Raw genomic sequence first — 17,334 nt, 5'->3', positions numbered from 1 at the left:
TTTTGGAAAGACTCATCTCGACATAGGACATAAACGAACAATCAATTATGAAAATGTTATTATATTTCTTTCTAATACAAAGGAAATCGATCGTAATTCATCAAATTGTTAATTAAAAATTGGTATGCGCACGATAACATTTATTATAATGGTAATGTAAGAATATATTTATAACTATTTTCATAATAATAATGATAATAATAATAATAATATAGTAGTAGTAGTAGCGTAACTCGCGAATATGGTCTTTTCGTTACTGAATAAAATAGGTATCACCCATTTAAATATGTAGAACTGCCAAATTATTGCTACTGTAAAGAAAGTGAGCAGTAGAGGCAGTTTATGAAATTGCATGTTGCAAGTTGCCTTACCTGTTACTATAAAATGAATAGGATCCAACAATTAAGACACTTAGTTGAGTATATCGCAGATATCTTGAAAAGTATACCGATGCCACCGCGTGTACTAAGTCTTGAAAATTCGCGATGCAAAATTTTGTGATGCAAAGTGCAAATCGCATCAAGTACATTGTTTTTTTCTTATTATGAGCGAGATATATTTTACGTTCTAATACTATTACTGCAAGTACTATAACATATACAAAAAATCCGAAATGTAATTAAACGGGGTGAATTTTACCGAGAAGCAAAGTGGTACAGTGGCGGTATCACAGCTACTTTGATATCATACAACACTTTTTAAATGTTTTTGTACACACGTTTCTAACCGGTTGCTTTTTACAGGTCTTAACCTTCGCGATTCTCTTTTTTTTCCTTTTCTTGAAAACTTAGAAACATTAATGTTATACTACATTTCAATGCATTTTTTTTTATAAATTTGAATTCTCGAGATTTTTTCGAAACATCAACGTAATATATAACCGAATGACGTAGAGCGTCACAAAATAAGCAACATAGTATATAACAACTTAGAGAACAAGTAAATAAATAATCTATACATTAAATTACGTAAGTATTCTTGAAATATTTTCTTACAAATGAATCCGAGAACATATGCTAATGAGAATTCTCAAACAATATTAAACATCATCATGTAAGAATAAATAAACAATATCAGGCAGCACGATACGATTTTGCTTTGGTTTTTTATGTGAAATACACCCATATTAATTCCTAATTACGGTAACATTACAAAATGCAATATACGTAGGATGGCCAATATTGCTCTGTTTTATTCACGCTGTTTTCACTTATAGAACAAAGTATTTAACGGCTACCTCATTTGCATTTTACGTTGTTGCCAGACTGCAAATTTTCTGTATGCCGTGTTCAATAATTGGTTTAAGTGACTCGTTAAATGTTGACTGACGGCGGAGAAGTCACGTTGAACACGATCCTAGAAAAGAAATAATATTACTAATAGATAAACAACATAATATAAAATAACATACACATAACGAGAGACTTACTTCGAAAGGTTTAAGTTTAGCAGAGTGAAATCTGTGTAACGCTTCGTGCATTCTAATTGCCTTTTCTTCGAGCTGTGGTGTCGTTGGTGGAAAACTGCGCCAAAAATGCCTTAGAAGTTCGCATGTGCATACATAAACGTTACGTAACTCTTTTTCTAAATCCTTTGGTATTAATTCTGCGAATATACAAGAAAAAAACATCAAATTTTTCAAATATTTGAATTTCTTGATTTTTTTTTTCAATCATTTACTTACGTCCAAGGCTTTCTTCTCTAAAGCCTTTCATCAGCAAACCACCAGGGGTTAATTCCCCTAAAGCCGAGACGGCTGCAGCCGGACTAACTAACGACGTTGCTAATTGCCTTGGTATACTATTTCCTGTCAGCCATCCGTTTGCTTCTCTTTTTAATTGGTTTACAGTCATAAAAAGCTCTTCGGATGTAGGTACCGTATTACCAAATCCTGGTACAGGACCATGTAAATATCTATCTATGTGTGTCAAGTTCAGTGGAGCGCTATGATTTGTGTTTGCGTCACAATTACTATCGAGATCATCGTACATTAATTTCTCTTGTATTCGAAGCTGTAAGTGTGAAATATTTCGCTCTTATCGCTAATAATTAACAATGTACTGGACGATATACAATATTCTTTCTATGTGTTACCTACCTTTTTAGTCTTTGGTTGTTCATCGGTTCGATTAGGAAGTGCAGACTTGCTTGCAGAAGGTGTCGACCCATTTAATTGCGGTTGAGTAGGTTGTGTAGGTTGTATAGATTGCTTGGCAGTGCTGGCTTTTAAAACCATGATGCTATGCTGATTAAATCTTTTGATCATGCTTTGATGAACAATATTCCCCGAAAGTTTATCAGACTTGCTCGGTCCGTTTCCATAATTTTCATCCAGGGTTTGATCTTCGAAGGAGGTAATGTCTACCAATGGATCATCGATACCCGATTGAATATCTTTCTTGAGCTCCTGATCATCTATTTTGGCACATTCGGTAAAAAGATCCTTGGTCCCTGCATTAATACGATCTCGATGAAAATAATGTGACTGAAAGAACTTTGTCCAAAAATCGGATTCAGACATTTTATGAGGCACGTTTTCTTGATGTTTTCTTTTTACTGCAGGATACGTCTTAAATATACATTCTATTACATCGACAGTCAAATTGTACTTCAATCCATTGCAACCATCGGTTTGTGGTTTTATGTCAGCCTGAAAAAAAAACGTATTCGCTCATTTTCTGGTCAATAATTTCTACTTAAATTCAAATCTTACCAAAAAAGCGCTATTAACACCAATTTCTTGACGCTGACTCTTTTTAGCTTGAGTATGTTCGGCAGCGTGCTGTGACCAAAACTCCTCCGACGAAATAACTTGGGTAATAACTAAATCTCTGTACAACTGTAGCAGTACTGGATTTTCCTGTAGCATTCTGGTAAATCGTATTTCATTATCATTTGTGAATAGAAGAAACTTTCAATTACAATACCCACTGTATTTTACCTATTTTTCTCCTCTAGTTCTTTATTCACTTTTCTTTTGAATTTCGGCAATAGTTGCTGAAGTAACTCTTTCACATCGTCGCGATCCTTTATCTGTGCCTCCTGTCCGTTTCTATTTACAAAATGAAACGTAGACGAAGAACCATTATGTAATACAACTTGCAGCTGTATTTTTGACTTTCCTTCCGGCGATATCTTTTGCACTGAAAAAGTGGAGCGTTATTATAAGAGGCCACATTTCTATAAATCCTTAATTATGCAATCAATTTATGTTAAATTTTCGATCCAAATATACAAATGTGCATATATATATATATGTTCATACACGTGCATAACTGCAAGCATATATAAACACACAATACTGTATGTTATGTATAGATATATGTACACTTGTCAAATAGGTAAACAACGAAAAGATGCAATGAATTTATAGCGGTACATTTTTGTTCTGGAATATTTCTTTTATTGAACAATATTTCATTGATTACACGGATGGTCTTACATTTAATGTCGGCATACTTGTGACTAACAGACACAGTATCTCTGTTATCGAGCATCCAAGCTATTCGTTCATTCATCACATATAATGTGCCATCTCCTTTTTTATAACGAACTTGTCCTACTTGCATTAACACATCTTCCGACGATGTAGTCATGGTGGATATACTGTACTAGATAAGTCTTCTAAAAATACTAGGTACAACCCTAAAAAAATGTATTATAAAGTAAGTATCTAGCGTTGTTTGGAAGAAAGAAGTATATTTATGATTTTTTGTGGTGCTATTCAATTAGTCATGTATAATTACTTCAAGCACAAAAAATTTCTTTTCTCGCGTAGTATTGTAAAGCTATATCTATTATAAAAGATACTTAAAATAATAATTTGGCATTCACGTTTATATATACACAGTGAAAAGAGACAAATATATATTTATATATATACATATATATATATATATATATATGCAATACGAATAGAGAATATTGTTCAAGAGAAACGTTACGAATCGGGAATAATTCGTATCGTCAAATGAAAGATTAAAAATTGTCATTAGTTTTCCATTACACGGTTATTTTCGATTAAACAAAAAGATCGTTCAAAGTATAGAATTTTGGAAAAAATACAGTACCGTGAATAGAAATTACGGTTTGTCACTGTGCGTCCTTGAATATCAGATTACAGCATAACAACTTTCGAAAAAAGCATTCTTTGTAAATATTCTGGTGATACAGACTCATATTGGAATGAATGAGTTTCGGCAAGCAGTGAAATTTCGTGAAACACAAATAAAATTTTAAGTCTACATTAGGAACCAAACATTGATATGATTTCGTTCGTGACTCGCGTCTTAGATTTATTAATTACAGTTATCAAGGAAAAGAAGGCTTTTGGTATTGTTTAAGGCGCGGATCGTGCATCGTTTGATTGTGCGAATGAAAAATTTGACTATAAAGAATTCATTTACCGGTAACAAAGTGCGAAAAACCGTGGAAGAATGCAGAAGCCCGTTGGGCGGCACGGCCATGTGCAGAAACACACATCAGTGGACACATCGCGAAGCAAAGACGGCTGCGAACGGACCGTCGGTACGAACAGCACCATCGACCTGCCGAGACTACCGCACTCTGTTGTTCGACTCAGCCTCCATTAACATTTCACTTATTAAATGGTTTTATCCTTACTTCTATCCTTTTCATTCAAATAATTACACCACGGCAACATTCTATATTCTCTTATATACATCCAGAATTTTTATTGTAAATCCACATTATAAAAAAGAATCGTTTCACATCGTAGAGTCGTTGATTTGACTAAAACAGCGCAAGTTGTAATTCTCATGATATACGTAAAAGCATGCGTAGTTACAAGCGCGCTACATGGCGCCAGATTTAAATCTCGTTACAAGGATATCTTTACGATTATAACTGTTTAAAATATCAATTGCACTGTTTTATCGTTTGCTACAAGTCTCATTATCAAAAACAGAAAATCAGTTAGTTCTTGGCTAGTCAACCAATCATATGTATAATATAATAATTAGTTAACAAAACATATGAATTGTACTTCAGTGATTTTCAAACAGAAACTATACATTTGCACGCACAAACTGTCATGTAAATTAATGCAGAATGCAAATATGAATGTGAATAAAATATAAATAAAACTATAACAAGTTTATAATATCGCGAGAATCTGTTCTAAATTCAAGCTCAAATGGAAGGTAATGTAAAATATTTGTCGCAAGATAAATTAAACTCCTCAAATCTAGATAAATTAAAATCCTCTAAATACACAAACCATCTAATACGCATTTTATTGCAATTTTTCGTTGTTGTTTTATTACTGACATGTAAACATTGATCAAATGAAACTATACCGTATTAAAATAAGATTGATCTTCTTTCTAAACAGGATTTACTTATATAATACAAAAACAAAAACAGCAACAAATATGTTTTGGATCAGGACGTTTACGCGATACTACCGAGAAGAGTCCGTTTATGAGATATTACACGTTAGAAGAACATCCGAGCGTATCACCAAATTCATACAATGCTTTAGAATCGTTTAAAGCTATTAAGAATAAGGTATGAATAATTACAATTTATAGTACTGGTTGATGATATTGTAAATATAATATATAATTATACAATTTATAGTACTGGCTGATGATACTGTAAATATTACAAAGTAAATACTACACGCGGATTCAAATGATACATTACATTTCAGCCTTGCTCTCGTAGCATCAGTAAAAGGGGCTACAGTGGTATCGCCAGATTCGCAATGCAAGCGTTAAAGAAAAATGATCACTCATCGCCGATCGTTTACGATACTTCTGTACTCCCTGAACAATCGAGTAAAGTAAAGCAATCGTATAAATGTAAAACAGGATCTTTCCCCGCAAATTCAGTTCCAGGGTAGTATAAGAAAATTATAACTGTACCAGTTATCCAATGCAAATGAATTAATGTTTATATATAATAGTCCAGGAATGTATGTCAGTGCCAAAGGAGAAGGTATTAGATTTGCACATAATTTTGGTGGTAGAGTGAAAATGGAACTCGGTGTGGATTTAAAATGTTGTAGTGGAAAGGCAGATGTCTGCAAACGATGTGGAAAACAGATATTCGACGATTATTGGCACCTAAAAAATAAAATATTCTTATGTAGATTATGCATGGTCGAGCATGAAAGACGAAATAGATGTAAAAAATCAAGTTCGAAATTATTTCGCGTGAGTCTGCAATGTACTATGTACAGCATAAATAATTGGATCTATTATGTCTGCATAGATACTTATTTCTGATAAAACTGTAGAAAATACGAGACTGTTCGATTATGCATCAACATGGCGCAACCACTGCAAAAACATGGTCGATGCATCCTAAAATTGTCACACAATGGATCCAGAGAGAGTCTTACCTTTCTGCTTATTTAAAAGAATGAATGCAGTCAACCCTCTCATATATGTATAATAATTCCTGTTGAAATCGAATTTGCTCTATGAAAATACGGCAAGGTATATAATGAATCGAATAATATATGTATATTGTTCCTCTTACACTTAAATGCAAAGATTTATTTACCAAACAGAATGTCTCGTATAATGACTTGATTCGTCTCAAATTCAATGAATATTTATACAATTCTTTTCAATACATGCTTATGTTTTAAATATAATATGTACACACGCTGTATAAAAAAATAAAAATGTGAGCGCACAAGTATTCGTGTATCGCTCATTTGCTAAAACACTATTTTCGTAGTTTTTGACTCGCCGCTGCGAATAATAAATGATGAATCTCGTAAGAATTTATGGCATAAATTAATAACATGTACACGCCAATTTGTCGTTTTGATATACGATGTCCTTACCAATTGTAATGATTCAAAACAATCGAATTCTTTATTTAGAAGTCCATTGTAGCAAACCAGTGATATATGAAGATGTTTGTATATGTATGTAGTAGATACATCAAGTAACATAAGTGCTTAATTAGTATTGATATATGTATGTATTATGTCTCATAATGTTTCATTATATTAACCTCCTGCACCAATATCATTGCACACGCGAAGTGTTCAGTCTGCGCACAATAAGTCGTCTATCATCAAAATCGAAAGTAAGGTCAGACGATAGGTGTTATCGTCTCACCATACATTATTCAGGTATGTCGTATGTATATTACTTTTTTTTAAAGCGATAGGCGACAAACGAAAGTCTTCGACATTCGGTCTGTTCGGCTTTACTTACGTTAGAAAATAATCAGCTTAATAGTAAAGTAAAATGCTCACTAATTGTAGTCATCGAAACAATTATTTCATCGAGTAACTAGTTACAACTGTTTGGCGATAAGTCTTGGTTGTCGTCCATTTGCTGTAAAATTGATTGTTTCGTGATATCTTCCATAGGATTTCCACCGTCAGGAGCTTGTCTCGATAACACGAGATCCGATGTTTCAGAAAAAGTAGAATAACTATGTTCAGTCGTTTCAAGATCAATCTGTTTCACCGAAGTATTTTCGGGTGATATAGTTGTGGTTGACTCTGTACTATTATTATTACTTACTAACAAGTTGTTGCAATTGACTTTACGAACGACAGTTACGTTAACACCATCGTTATCAATATTTTCTGGCAAACCAAACTGTACCGTTCGAAATAGTTCAGGACTTGCCGATGACGAAGTACCGATCTCTGTCGACTTTTGTACATTGTCTAATTGATTATTCGCCGATGTAATAAAATCTTTAGTGTAACGATTATCTAATTGTTCGATGGCCTCTTCTTCTGGCAATGTATTCGAATAATAGAAATCTGGTACTAAATGTTGATAGAGAAGTGGATTGAAAACACTGTTCGAGTCCATGTGACGAATGTTTGAAGCTATCAGGTAAGTTGTTAAGCCATCGTATTTTGACGCATCGCTGTTTTCTTCGGATGTTAATTCTTCACGGATGACTGTCGACATTTTGTTAGTGATCTGAGATTGCGACGACGCTTCGCGCAAGTGTTTATTTTCATTAGTTGAGCAATTTATCGTATGACCCTTAGAAGTTTCAATATTTCGTTCATTTGTATCGTCTGTCCCTTTCGGTATTGTACAAGCGTTGTTTTCTTGAGTACAAGCACTCAACCATGTACCATTATTCCGCATAACGTTACTGTTTTGTGGGCAATTTGTCAATAAATCATTGTTATTTGTCATTGGCACGGTTAAAGTCGAATGCGACTGCAGAGGAAACTGTAAAGATAGTTTATCGAGTAAATAATTTATATGGGTTTTCGTTCCCCGTTCTGGATAATCAGAGGGACTATTTCCCAATGTTCGAATGTTCTGCATTACAGATTCTTCATTTCCATGTTGTGCTTGAGAATCGATTACATCATGTTCGGCATAAGAGTTTCCCACGAAATAAGAACCGGACTTCATTCTCGCAGATTTGTTTGTTTTTCTAACATTAGCAAAAGGTTCAGACGAGTAATCACGAATTTCACTTTCGCTCGACGTATTTTGATTCGTATTCGATTCAACTACTTGTCTCACTCTGTCATTAACTGTGTCTGCAACAGATGTTATTGCAACCGCACTTTTACAATCATTATTTTCTACATCACTGTTCGATTCATTTAAATCAAATTCATTATCAATGTAATCTTCGAAAGCTGCGTTCGTAATGTCACGCAACCGTAATTCCAAACGTTTTGTAATTTCATCTAATTCGGTCAGTTTTTTCCTAGAAAAAGTATCAATTTTATAATGATATCCTCCTCTCAAAAAAAAAACAAAAAAGAGAAAATAAATTTTCTTACTTTAGCGATAAAGATAAGAACGGCATAGATGCGTCTTCGAAACCCACATTCGGCATAGAGTCGGCTAATTGATTTTCAGTGAGCTCTGTGGTGTCTGCTTGCACAACAGTTGACGAAGTATCCTTTCTTATTGCGTCGTTGGTATGTACCGCCGGTGCATTTAATGCTAACCAATTTAATTGAGATGTATCGTACACTGGGATTCGTGTTGTTCTCAGCGTCGACGTTGGTTTCCTGAACATTGATAAATTATCCAATGGTGCTATGGACACCTAAAATATAAACGTTAACGTACAGACCATCAGACGAAGTAAACACATGCGAAAAATTAAATCAGAACAATACTTTGATTTGTCCGTTGCATTCTCCAGAAAAGTCCATTATGTGAAACCAACCGGATATTATTGGAAAACCGGAAATTAAGACTGAAACATCGATAGCAGAAAATCCAATAACGACATCTTTTTCCAAGTGTATTTGCATACTTGTGTCCGAGTCTACGATCCGCCAAACTTTTAAAATCAATCTCTTTTCAGCCTGAAAAAAGACAATTTTGTAGAAGATAAAGTGTCCAATTCTTAGACAATTTAACGATTACGTACACGTAAAAGTAATTCCACTGGCAGTTTTACGTCGTTCTTCCAGTTCCACTTGGGATTACAACTTTGTGGGAAAACATTGGTAATCATACAGGAATTTAAATGTTTCGATGGATCGCATTTATTGGCCTGGAAAGATACATATGTACTGGGCTCGATGGTCTCATTAAACTTTTCTACTCTTGGTAAATGCAATGCACATTCGATTTCAACGACAGCTCGAAACATTGTTTGACTACTTTCGGAATCCGACGAATCATCTTCTTTATTATGTATCATCGAAGGTAAGTCGAATACTTGACTGGTGTTATCAATGTTTGGTTGTTGGTCTGTCTCTTCTTCGTATTCGGCCCCAACACCAACACTTCTGTACGTTTCTGTGGGTAAACGACAATTGTGTCTAATGCTACTACCATCGCTCTCGCAATAACTATTATTGAAGTTTAAGTCACTTATGCATATGTGTTCTTTTACATTTATAGGTATTGGTTTCTTCCCCTTTAAACTTATTTCGTTGTTCGAATCATCTTTGTCAATATTTAAAACTTCCGTTAAACGGTCCACTAAATTATGTAAAATTAAATCTTCCGAATTTGTTTCTTCTTGTGAGATCTTTTCTGATTTTAGTTCTTTAATAGTTGAAATGTCCGTCTGACATTCTTGAGTTTTCAAATCTAAACAACACATTTTTTTCTCCACCAAATCGCTAACATGAGATAACCGTCGATCGTTTTGTGACCTTGTTCCTGGATGATTTACCAATTCAGACGAATTCTCAGAACAATCCGAGGCGTTATAGGTATTTCGTAAGTTTCTTGAAGTTTCTAACAATGCAATTTGTTCTGTGGTTCCAAGTGCTACCAATGCATACAATTGACCGTGAGATCGACCTGTTACGGGATCGATAATTGGTACCCATTCGTCTACACTCACGACAGGATACTGAAATATTCAAACAAACTAGCTTGCAAATCGGATTAATCGAAAAAAGTTTCTTTCGACATAGAAATTAGTATGTTGTATGTATACCTTGGACGACAATAAGTCAGGCAGTGCATGCGAATCTCTATACGCGATGTATAATGGATGAATAGACAATTTTACCAATCCTAATAGATTATCTACATTATTGTTGTTTCTATAATAAACTTCAACGATTATGTAATTATTTTTCATAAGATTTAATAGATCAGCGTCAAAAACTACAGTTGCTATCTGAAACATAAAAAATACATTACCATGACATACATCGAATTGTAAAAATAAAATAAACAAAAGTGAAGCAATTACATGAGAAAAACGATAAAGTGGATTTCTCGTATTAGTACAAATTAGGCTTCTACTCTTGTCTTCTGTCCAAAATGCTCTACATATTAAGTAAGTATTTAATTCTGACAATTCTTTTCCTTCCGCAATATGTATCAAGCCTCGAAGTAAAACCTGTGGAATAATTATTTTTTCAGCAACAATAATTTCTCACTTGAAAAATACTTGCGTTATAAATTGTGCTTTTTATACTTTTTCATCAATGTCATTTTCTCGATCTTCCACAGTAATTTTTCTACCATCGGAACGTTCTGTATCACAATGAGGTACATTGGTTGTAGCGAGCAAATCATTAACAGTAGTTACACGATTTACTTGGGTTGAAATCGATGGTAACTCGCTATGTGTTTCTGGCCGAATGTCCGTCGCATTTTTATATCTTTTCTTATTTTTATTTCTGCTCAATTGTTGCAGCATTCTCAGACTGGGAATATTTTCTTTGGAAGATATAATATCATCTAAGAAAGTATAAAGTATTTAAAACATCAGTATCAGCATAATTTTCTTTTTATAAAAATATGCCTTATGCTTACCGATATACTGTTTTCCAAAATGAACAAAATCTGAACCTAATTCTGCGATCACACTTAATTCTCCCATCTTTATTCCCTTATTGAGAATAATTATACGCTGTGTAGTGCTCCAATTTTTCGTTTTTATAATATCATTAATGTGCATAGTACCAGCACCTAATTCAATCAGTGATTTTTTGTTAAAATGACGGATAAATATTTTAAACTTTACAAAATACTCTGTGTGCGATTTCAATTTTGATATTTCATAGATACCGTCGTGGTTAAAATAAATTTCTGTAAAGAGATGTCTCTATTAAAACTATTAATATACGAAAAATTAAAAAAATTAATATTGCACAAATAAATCGAGACATACCTTGATCTGTTTGCTTTTTAGAACTTATTCTTACAGACTTGTTATTACTCGTTGATTTCTTTTTACTTAATTTAACATGTTCAAAAGTCATGTCGTACTGAACAAAATAAGTAGGATGCAAGAAAGTGTTATCGTGATCTAAAAAATGAAAGTAACATATTGTAAGACAGCGAGCAGATGGGTTTCAATAAATCTCCAGCTACATTTTGTAAACATACGTGACGAGAAAGAAGATTTAACACGTCTATAACCAGCAGAAGTCAGGGCAAACGATTCCACAAAAATTCGAATACTATTTACTTGGTCCAATAGTAAATTTTCTGAAATATATTATATTGCGATGTTAATTCGTACAATTGGAAGATCTTGAATATTTATTTAAACGAGATATGTACCTTTTGGTTTAGTATACATTTTTACCGATGAAGAATTTGTTTGCGCAAAACATGTGCCATTCGGTTCAATTTTCCTCTTATTATGTTCGCTCACGTCGAAACTGTCAGATATTAAATCTATCGAGCTAGCAGTAGGAGAGGTCGATTCGACTATAGGTTTGTGGTTGTCGAGAGTTGACGTTTCTCTGCCCAAAAGGTATTCCCAGAATTTAACGTTATCATTAGTAGACACACGAGACTGTACACTATCACTCAATGAATTATCGCTGAAATCAAACGCATCTTCACCACGCGATTCCCTTAATACTGCTCCTCTGAGTCTTTGCGCTCTGGCAACAATTTGTGTAACAAGTTCGTCCATAGCTTCCTCGTTACCTTTGGTCAAATGTTTTTGAAATTTTGTTCTTCTCGACTTTAAAATAGACTTATAAATTTCATATTCCTTGGCCTTCAAAGTATTCTGTACGTTACTTGTTACTTTTTCTGAATATTTAAAACTATCAGTAGTCATTGGCATAGTATTATCGATACCATCCTCTTTGACGTATTTGTTAAGTTTCAAATGCATGTTTGAAGGTTTTGTTGCATATTCTAATTTCATGGAAACATGTATTTCTCCTATTTTACATAGAGATTCATTTACTATTGGTACATATTCGATATAGGGCTTCGATTCAAAGAGTTTTAATAAATCTGTGATTTTGGATGTTCCTACGACTATGTTATTCTCTTCGGAAACAACCGTTAATTCTACACACTCGCAGTTTTCAACGTATTCCTGAAATAGATATATATTCGTACGGACAGCATAAATTTCTGTTGTTTCATACTTGGATCTTATGATATTTTTTGCAATATCCACTGGTCTGGAAAAAAAAACTATACCTTAGGTAGTTGAAAAAAGCAATTGAAAACAGTAAACTTGAGTTTATAAACACAAACTAAAAAACATTAGAGGTACATTCATAGAAACGTAATTTCTTTAAAGAAACTGTAATGCTTTACCTAAATTGAGCACTGACAGTTTCACCCCACCAAGACGCAAATATCTTAATTTCTCCAAAATTTTTCTCCGACCAAACGACTTCATCTATAACAAGCTTCAAATAGCCATGAATTTTTCCTTCAACTAACGGCGGCAAAGATTTCTGAGATTTCCTCTCCAGATCCATTTATTTTCTGTACACAGAGCATGATTGAACTTCTTTACTTGTTTACGTCTAACGCTCTAATTTAGGTTAACATTACTTAGAGCAAGCTGGTACACGTCAAATTATTAAGTACAACTTTGTGCAACAATCACCACTTTAAATTACAAAAGATAATTAACAAACACACTTTTATGTATTCTATTCCTTTTTTTGTCAGCTAACGATAATAGAATCAATACATAGTTTGTCAACTGCAATGCAATTTCTAGCCACAATTGCAAATACAAATGTGCTGCCACCTTTCAAAATACAACTGAAATTACATACATTGTGTGGCGACTGTAGCGACACTCACCAATGTGAAGTTAGCGTTGTGAAGTTGGCGTTAAATTCAAATGTTTAAATTAGTTATTTTCTTGTCATTGACAAAATACAATTTGTTTAATCAATAGTTTGCCATCAATGAAGTTGGATCTAAAAATATTGTGATCAAAGAATTTAATTCTGTTAAAGATTTGTTAATAAACTTCATCTTAATTTATTTATTGGAATCTCTAATATAATTCACTAGAGATTTACCAAAATTGAATTACATATGTAAACCACCCTAAACTGCCCTAAACCACCGACCAGATACAGTAAATTCTCTATGAGCGCAAAAGTCTCGGGGAAGTTTGTTTGCGAAGTTCGTATTGCTCAGTATTGCTCAATTGCTCATCTGATTGCTCATCCTCTGTCATCCTCTCCAATCCTCTCTAATTGTCTCTGATCCTCTCTTGTTGCTCCACCATTGCTCCACTCTTGTCCTCTCCGCTCCTGTCCGCTCCTCTCCACTCCTCTCTGCACTCTCCTAGTAAAATTTCAGTTTAGTAAGTGTAGACCTTGTCGGATGACGTTGTCGAGGAAAAATGAGTGAGCAGCAGTGAGCAATCACTGTACAAAGTAGATACAATACACACATAGATATAGGTATTGGAGCTGTCATGTGGACGTGTCCCTTTCAATTTGTTGATAGCTTCAAAGGAAAGTTTTGAAAGTAGGAGTGGAGACGAGTTGTGTTTTCGGGATTATAAAACCGCGAATACGTATAAAAGCTGAGAATGCAATGCCAGCACGTAGACGACACGTTGGCTTAGAAGTAAACCATGATTTCGTGATCACAACCTCAAACAGTCCCTGGCAGGGCAGTACCATAAGTCCAAGAAAAAACAATGAAAGTGATTATTCTGATTTAACGGAGAACGATAAACCAAAACCGAACACTGTACCAGCGACGATGACGTCGCGCGACAGGACTAATGAATTCGTTAACGCAATCCGAACAATGCAGAGCAGGACTGCCGCACGAACGGCAATCGTGCAGAATCCTCGACGTGCACGACAATTACAAAGCTACTCGAATTTCATGACGATAGCTAAGAGCATTGGAAAGAACATAGCGAGCACTTACACGAAATTAGAGAAGCTTGCTCTATGTAAGATTCTCATGAACGTCTAAGATCTTCTCAAACTCAGACCATTCTAATAACATATTGTACATTAATACAAGAACAAGACCGTAGAAAAAAAGGAATGTCTTAACATGAACATCTTCGTACAATTTATATTATATGCTTTGGTTGCTTTTTACCTTCGAATTTGTTCAATTCTACCAACTAACTATCTAATAATATTGATTTGTAAGGTGGCGACTGTCTAGATTTATAATTATGTTGCTGTCTTCAAAATAGATCTCGTATTACCTACTAAATATATTGTATTAATTACATTACTATTGAAAATGAACAGAAAATATGAAAAGAACTTAGATAATAGTAATGAATAGATATTATATTGGGCTGGCAAGAAAGTATTTTTGGTATTTTGAGGTGAAATAGAGAGCCTAATTTTTTTATTTAAGCAATGAACAAGATATTTATGAATAAGATATTTTCCCTTTTGTTCGATGATCTTTTCCAATAAATAAAAAATATTTTATTGATTAAAGTTCATCGCTTGAATAAAGAAATTTGGTTTTATTTTACCTTAAAATAAGGAAATTATTTTCTTGCCAACTTAATATTTGAAAATATTCAACAAGATATTATTGATTCGTTATATTAATTGTTCTAGTGGCTAAAAGGAAATCAATATTTAATGACAGACAAGTGGAAATTGAGGAGTTAACGAATATTATAAAGACAGACTTGAAGAATTTGAATTTTCATATAGGAAAGCTACAGGAGCTGAGCAAGTCGCAGCGAGATGCGTTTGGTACACGTCAAAGTCACCATATAGCCTCGCATTCTTCCTCAATTGTTATGGCCTTACAATCAAAACTGGCGAACATGTCAAATCATTTCAAGACTGTACTAGAAGTACGTTCAGAGGTATGTTAAAAGGAATGGTAGATAGCATGATCGGCGTGTAGCCAATATTGCGCATGAAACAAAAGCTACTTGAATCCGTTTAAATTGTTCTTACATATAGAATATGAGAGAAGAGCAAAGTAGGAGGCAGCAATTTACTCAGGGTTCTGTATCTACTATGCTACCTCCAAGTGTTGCCGGGAAACAAGGATCACTATTGTTTCAAGAACAAGATTCTCCCTCGTCTGTAACTATAGATTTAGAGCCAGCAATGGGACAGTTATCCCTGCAACAAGCAATTCATGACGACACTGTAATATCTTTATTAAAATATAGTAGTAGGGTAAAGGTACCAGTTACACCCGATATTTAGTGATGACTTGGAAGTTTTTTATTGATTTAAAGGCATTCTGTAATTTATTTTGCATTATTTGTGATAAACGATTGATTATCAACCTGTTTTCTGTATCGTCAAATTTTTCTGGACGATTTTGTTAAAAAGCAAAAGAAGTATTAACGAAGTTTTGGTCCTATTTATCGGACACGAGAAATTTGTGATGACAAATTAATTGATTAATTTTCTTTTATGCCGTAGCACAACAAAATCATTGTTTTATTATCCTTTGGTGTATCACAGTTTTTTAACTAATGGTTTCTATGTCTGAAACAAAAATTATTGTAATACTTTTGATTTATATACGAAGGGGATACTAGGTACTTCATGTTGTTTTTAGTAATTTCGAAAAAGTTTGTCTTGTGTCCGATCACTGGGTGGGGCATGGTAATTGTTACCTTTACCCTAGATACTACATGTATTGTGACAATATTAAAACAGTTCATTTGTTAGGATGCATATGTTCAATCAAGAGCAGAAACAATGCAGAGCATTGAATCCACTATTGTTGAACTTGGTGGAATTTTTCAACAATTAGCGCACATGGTTAAAGAGCAGGAAGAAATGGTGGAAAGGTAAAAATAATACTTTCCTGCAAAAGATCTATTAATAGAAACGAAATTTATGGTAACCGCGGCTAAGTTGTTTAAATTTAAAGTGACTCATGAAATTTCATTAAATTTCAGGATAGATAGCAATATTGAAGATACTGAATTGAACGTGGAAGCAGCACATGCAGAGATATTGAAGTATTTCCAATCTGTAACAAACAACAGGTGGTTAATGATAAAAATATTTGCAATCCTTATATTTTTCTTTATATTTTTTGTAGTGTTTTTGGCATAAAGTAATTGTTATATTATTATGCATATTTCTTCTCACGCAATTTTGTAGTTGACCATCCATATCCATTTCTTGTGATACAAGATGATCGAACAGTAAGATAAATTTTTATAAAATTATGATTCATTAGTAATAGAATAATACTACATTTATTGCATTCCTTCACCTCTCTGTTGACTTGTGAATATTGTAAGTATTAATTATTATAAATATACATCAATGTAGACTGCCAGCTACATTGTTGCCTGTAAAATGTAAAAAGGAAACTGGGTAATAAATGTATAATTTTCAATGTGTGATAACTTTTATATAATATGTACAGAGTATTTGGTATAAATGTATATATAGTTGATTATCTCGGAAATGTGATTGAAGTTACACAATTAAGCTTTTTTTATGAAATGGAAATGATACAAAAATAAGTCTACGCATTAGTGATCTTAACTACTACACTTAGTGATCTTAGGAACATATAAAATTTCATTGAAAAAACGAAACTTGTATCTTCAAAAGCTTTTGGAAATAATTGTATACACATATACCAGACATCTATTGTATGCATATAATTCAAGCAGTACACTGCTCGTGCACAGGGCACAGGGTGTCTCAAAATTCCTTCGACATCCGGA

The 17,334-nt window shown here is 33.6% G+C and overlaps 5 protein-coding genes across 6 annotated transcripts; 2 read left to right on the top strand and 3 right to left on the bottom strand.

Moving 5' to 3' along the window:
• Window positions 1–1,810: 1,810 nt before the first annotated feature.
• Window positions 1,811–2,869, bottom strand: LOC143207241 (general transcription factor IIH subunit 1-like). The gene is made up of 4 exons (XM_076420455.1): window positions 2,714–2,869; window positions 2,099–2,650; window positions 1,886–2,012; window positions 1,811–1,830 (listed from the first exon to the last, which is right to left on the bottom strand). The coding sequence occupies exons 1-4, from the start codon at window positions 2,867–2,869 to the stop codon at window positions 1,811–1,813; spliced, it is 855 nt and encodes a 284-aa protein (XP_076276570.1).
• Window positions 2,870–2,935: 66 nt separating this feature from the next.
• On the bottom strand, window positions 2,936–4,567 carry LOC143207400 (general transcription factor IIH subunit 1-like). The gene is made up of 3 exons (XM_076420838.1): window positions 4,407–4,567; window positions 3,443–3,645; window positions 2,936–3,143 (listed from the first exon to the last, which is right to left on the bottom strand). The coding sequence occupies exons 2-3, from the start codon at window positions 3,594–3,596 to the stop codon at window positions 2,938–2,940; spliced, it is 360 nt and encodes a 119-aa protein (XP_076276953.1). The 5' UTR covers window positions 3,597–3,645; window positions 4,407–4,567; the 3' UTR covers window positions 2,936–2,937.
• On the top strand, window positions 3,958–6,537 carry LOC143207401 (uncharacterized). The gene is made up of 5 exons (XM_076420839.1): window positions 3,958–4,527; window positions 5,354–5,529; window positions 5,675–5,862; window positions 5,930–6,179; window positions 6,263–6,537. Exons 1-5 carry the CDS (start codon window positions 4,437–4,439, stop codon window positions 6,389–6,391), a joined length of 834 nt encoding a protein of 277 aa, XP_076276954.1. The 5' UTR covers window positions 3,958–4,436; the 3' UTR covers window positions 6,392–6,537.
• Window positions 6,491–13,385, bottom strand: LOC143207395 (uncharacterized). 2 transcript variants are annotated; one of them, XM_076420830.1, is made up of 13 exons: window positions 13,218–13,384; window positions 12,975–13,148; window positions 11,970–12,835; window positions 11,793–11,894; window positions 11,575–11,712; window positions 11,217–11,492; window positions 10,876–11,141; window positions 10,648–10,797; window positions 10,387–10,572; window positions 9,361–10,299; window positions 9,104–9,295; window positions 8,759–9,030; window positions 6,491–8,682 (listed from the first exon to the last, which is right to left on the bottom strand). In XM_076420830.1, exons 2-13 carry the CDS (start codon window positions 13,139–13,141, stop codon window positions 7,278–7,280), a joined length of 4,959 nt encoding a protein of 1,652 aa, XP_076276945.1. In that variant the 5' UTR covers window positions 13,142–13,148; window positions 13,218–13,384; the 3' UTR covers window positions 6,491–7,277. The 2 variants fall into 2 exon arrangements, with proteins under 2 accessions (XP_076276945.1, XP_076276944.1); XM_076420829.1 differs by having other exon boundaries at window positions 12,975–13,385.
• Window positions 13,386–13,979: 594 nt separating this feature from the next.
• Window positions 13,980–16,997, top strand: Syx5 (syntaxin 5). The gene is made up of 5 exons (XM_076420836.1): window positions 13,980–14,595; window positions 15,233–15,489; window positions 15,590–15,781; window positions 16,316–16,437; window positions 16,549–16,997. Exons 1-5 carry the CDS (start codon window positions 14,226–14,228, stop codon window positions 16,706–16,708), a joined length of 1,101 nt encoding a protein of 366 aa, XP_076276951.1. The 5' UTR covers window positions 13,980–14,225; the 3' UTR covers window positions 16,709–16,997.
• Window positions 16,998–17,334: the final 337 nt, after the last annotated feature.

The sequence above is a fragment of the Lasioglossum baleicum genome, chromosome 3 (genome assembly GCF_051020765.1).
Source record: "Lasioglossum baleicum chromosome 3, iyLasBale1, whole genome shotgun sequence".
NCBI classification, from domain to species: domain Eukaryota; kingdom Metazoa; phylum Arthropoda; class Insecta; order Hymenoptera; family Halictidae; genus Lasioglossum; species Lasioglossum baleicum.
The sequence above is the reverse complement of the archived record's forward strand: the minus strand, read 5'-3'. Positions and strand labels throughout refer to the sequence as shown.

Coding starts and splice junctions, on each gene's coding strand:
- LOC143207241 (XM_076420455.1), bottom strand. CDS start 2,869: ATGCTACAGGAAAATCCAGTACTGCTACAGTTGTACAGAGATTTAGTT. Junction 2,651..2,713: donor GTGTTAATAGCGCTTTTTTG/GTAAGATTTGAA, acceptor TTTTTTTTTCAG/GCTGACATAAAACCACAAAC. Junction 2,013..2,098: donor AACAACCAAAGACTAAAAAG/GTAGGTAACACA, acceptor TCACACTTACAG/CTTCGAATACAAGAGAAATT.
- LOC143207400 (XM_076420838.1), bottom strand. CDS start 3,596: ATGACTACATCGTCGGAAGATGTGTTAATGCAAGTAGGACAAGTTCGT. Junction 3,144..3,442: donor CAAGTATGCCGACATTAAAT/GTAAGACCATCC, acceptor CCACTTTTTCAG/TGCAAAAGATATCGCCGGAA.
- LOC143207401 (XM_076420839.1), top strand. CDS start 4,437: ATGCAGAAGCCCGTTGGGCGGCACGGCCATGTGCAGAAACACACATCA. Junction 4,528..5,353: donor CGGCTGCGAACGGACCGTCG/GTACGAACAGCA, acceptor CTTTCTAAACAG/GATTTACTTATATAATACAA. Junction 6,180..6,262: donor CAAGTTCGAAATTATTTCGC/GTGAGTCTGCAA, acceptor ATAAAACTGTAG/AAAATACGAGACTGTTCGAT.
- LOC143207395 (XM_076420829.1), bottom strand. CDS start 13,141: ATGGATCTGGAGAGGAAATCTCAGAAATCTTTGCCGCCGTTAGTTGAA. Junction 12,836..12,974: donor ACTGTCAGTGCTCAATTTAG/GTAAAGCATTAC, acceptor TTTTTTTTCCAG/ACCAGTGGATATTGCAAAAA. Junction 8,683..8,758: donor TTCTTATCTTTATCGCTAAA/GTAAGAAAATTT, acceptor TACTTTTTCTAG/GAAAAAACTGACCGAATTAG.
- Syx5 (XM_076420836.1), top strand. CDS start 14,226: ATGCCAGCACGTAGACGACACGTTGGCTTAGAAGTAAACCATGATTTC. Junction 14,596..15,232: donor ATTAGAGAAGCTTGCTCTAT/GTAAGATTCTCA, acceptor TAATTGTTCTAG/TGGCTAAAAGGAAATCAATA. Junction 15,490..15,589: donor TACTAGAAGTACGTTCAGAG/GTATGTTAAAAG, acceptor TCTTACATATAG/AATATGAGAGAAGAGCAAAG.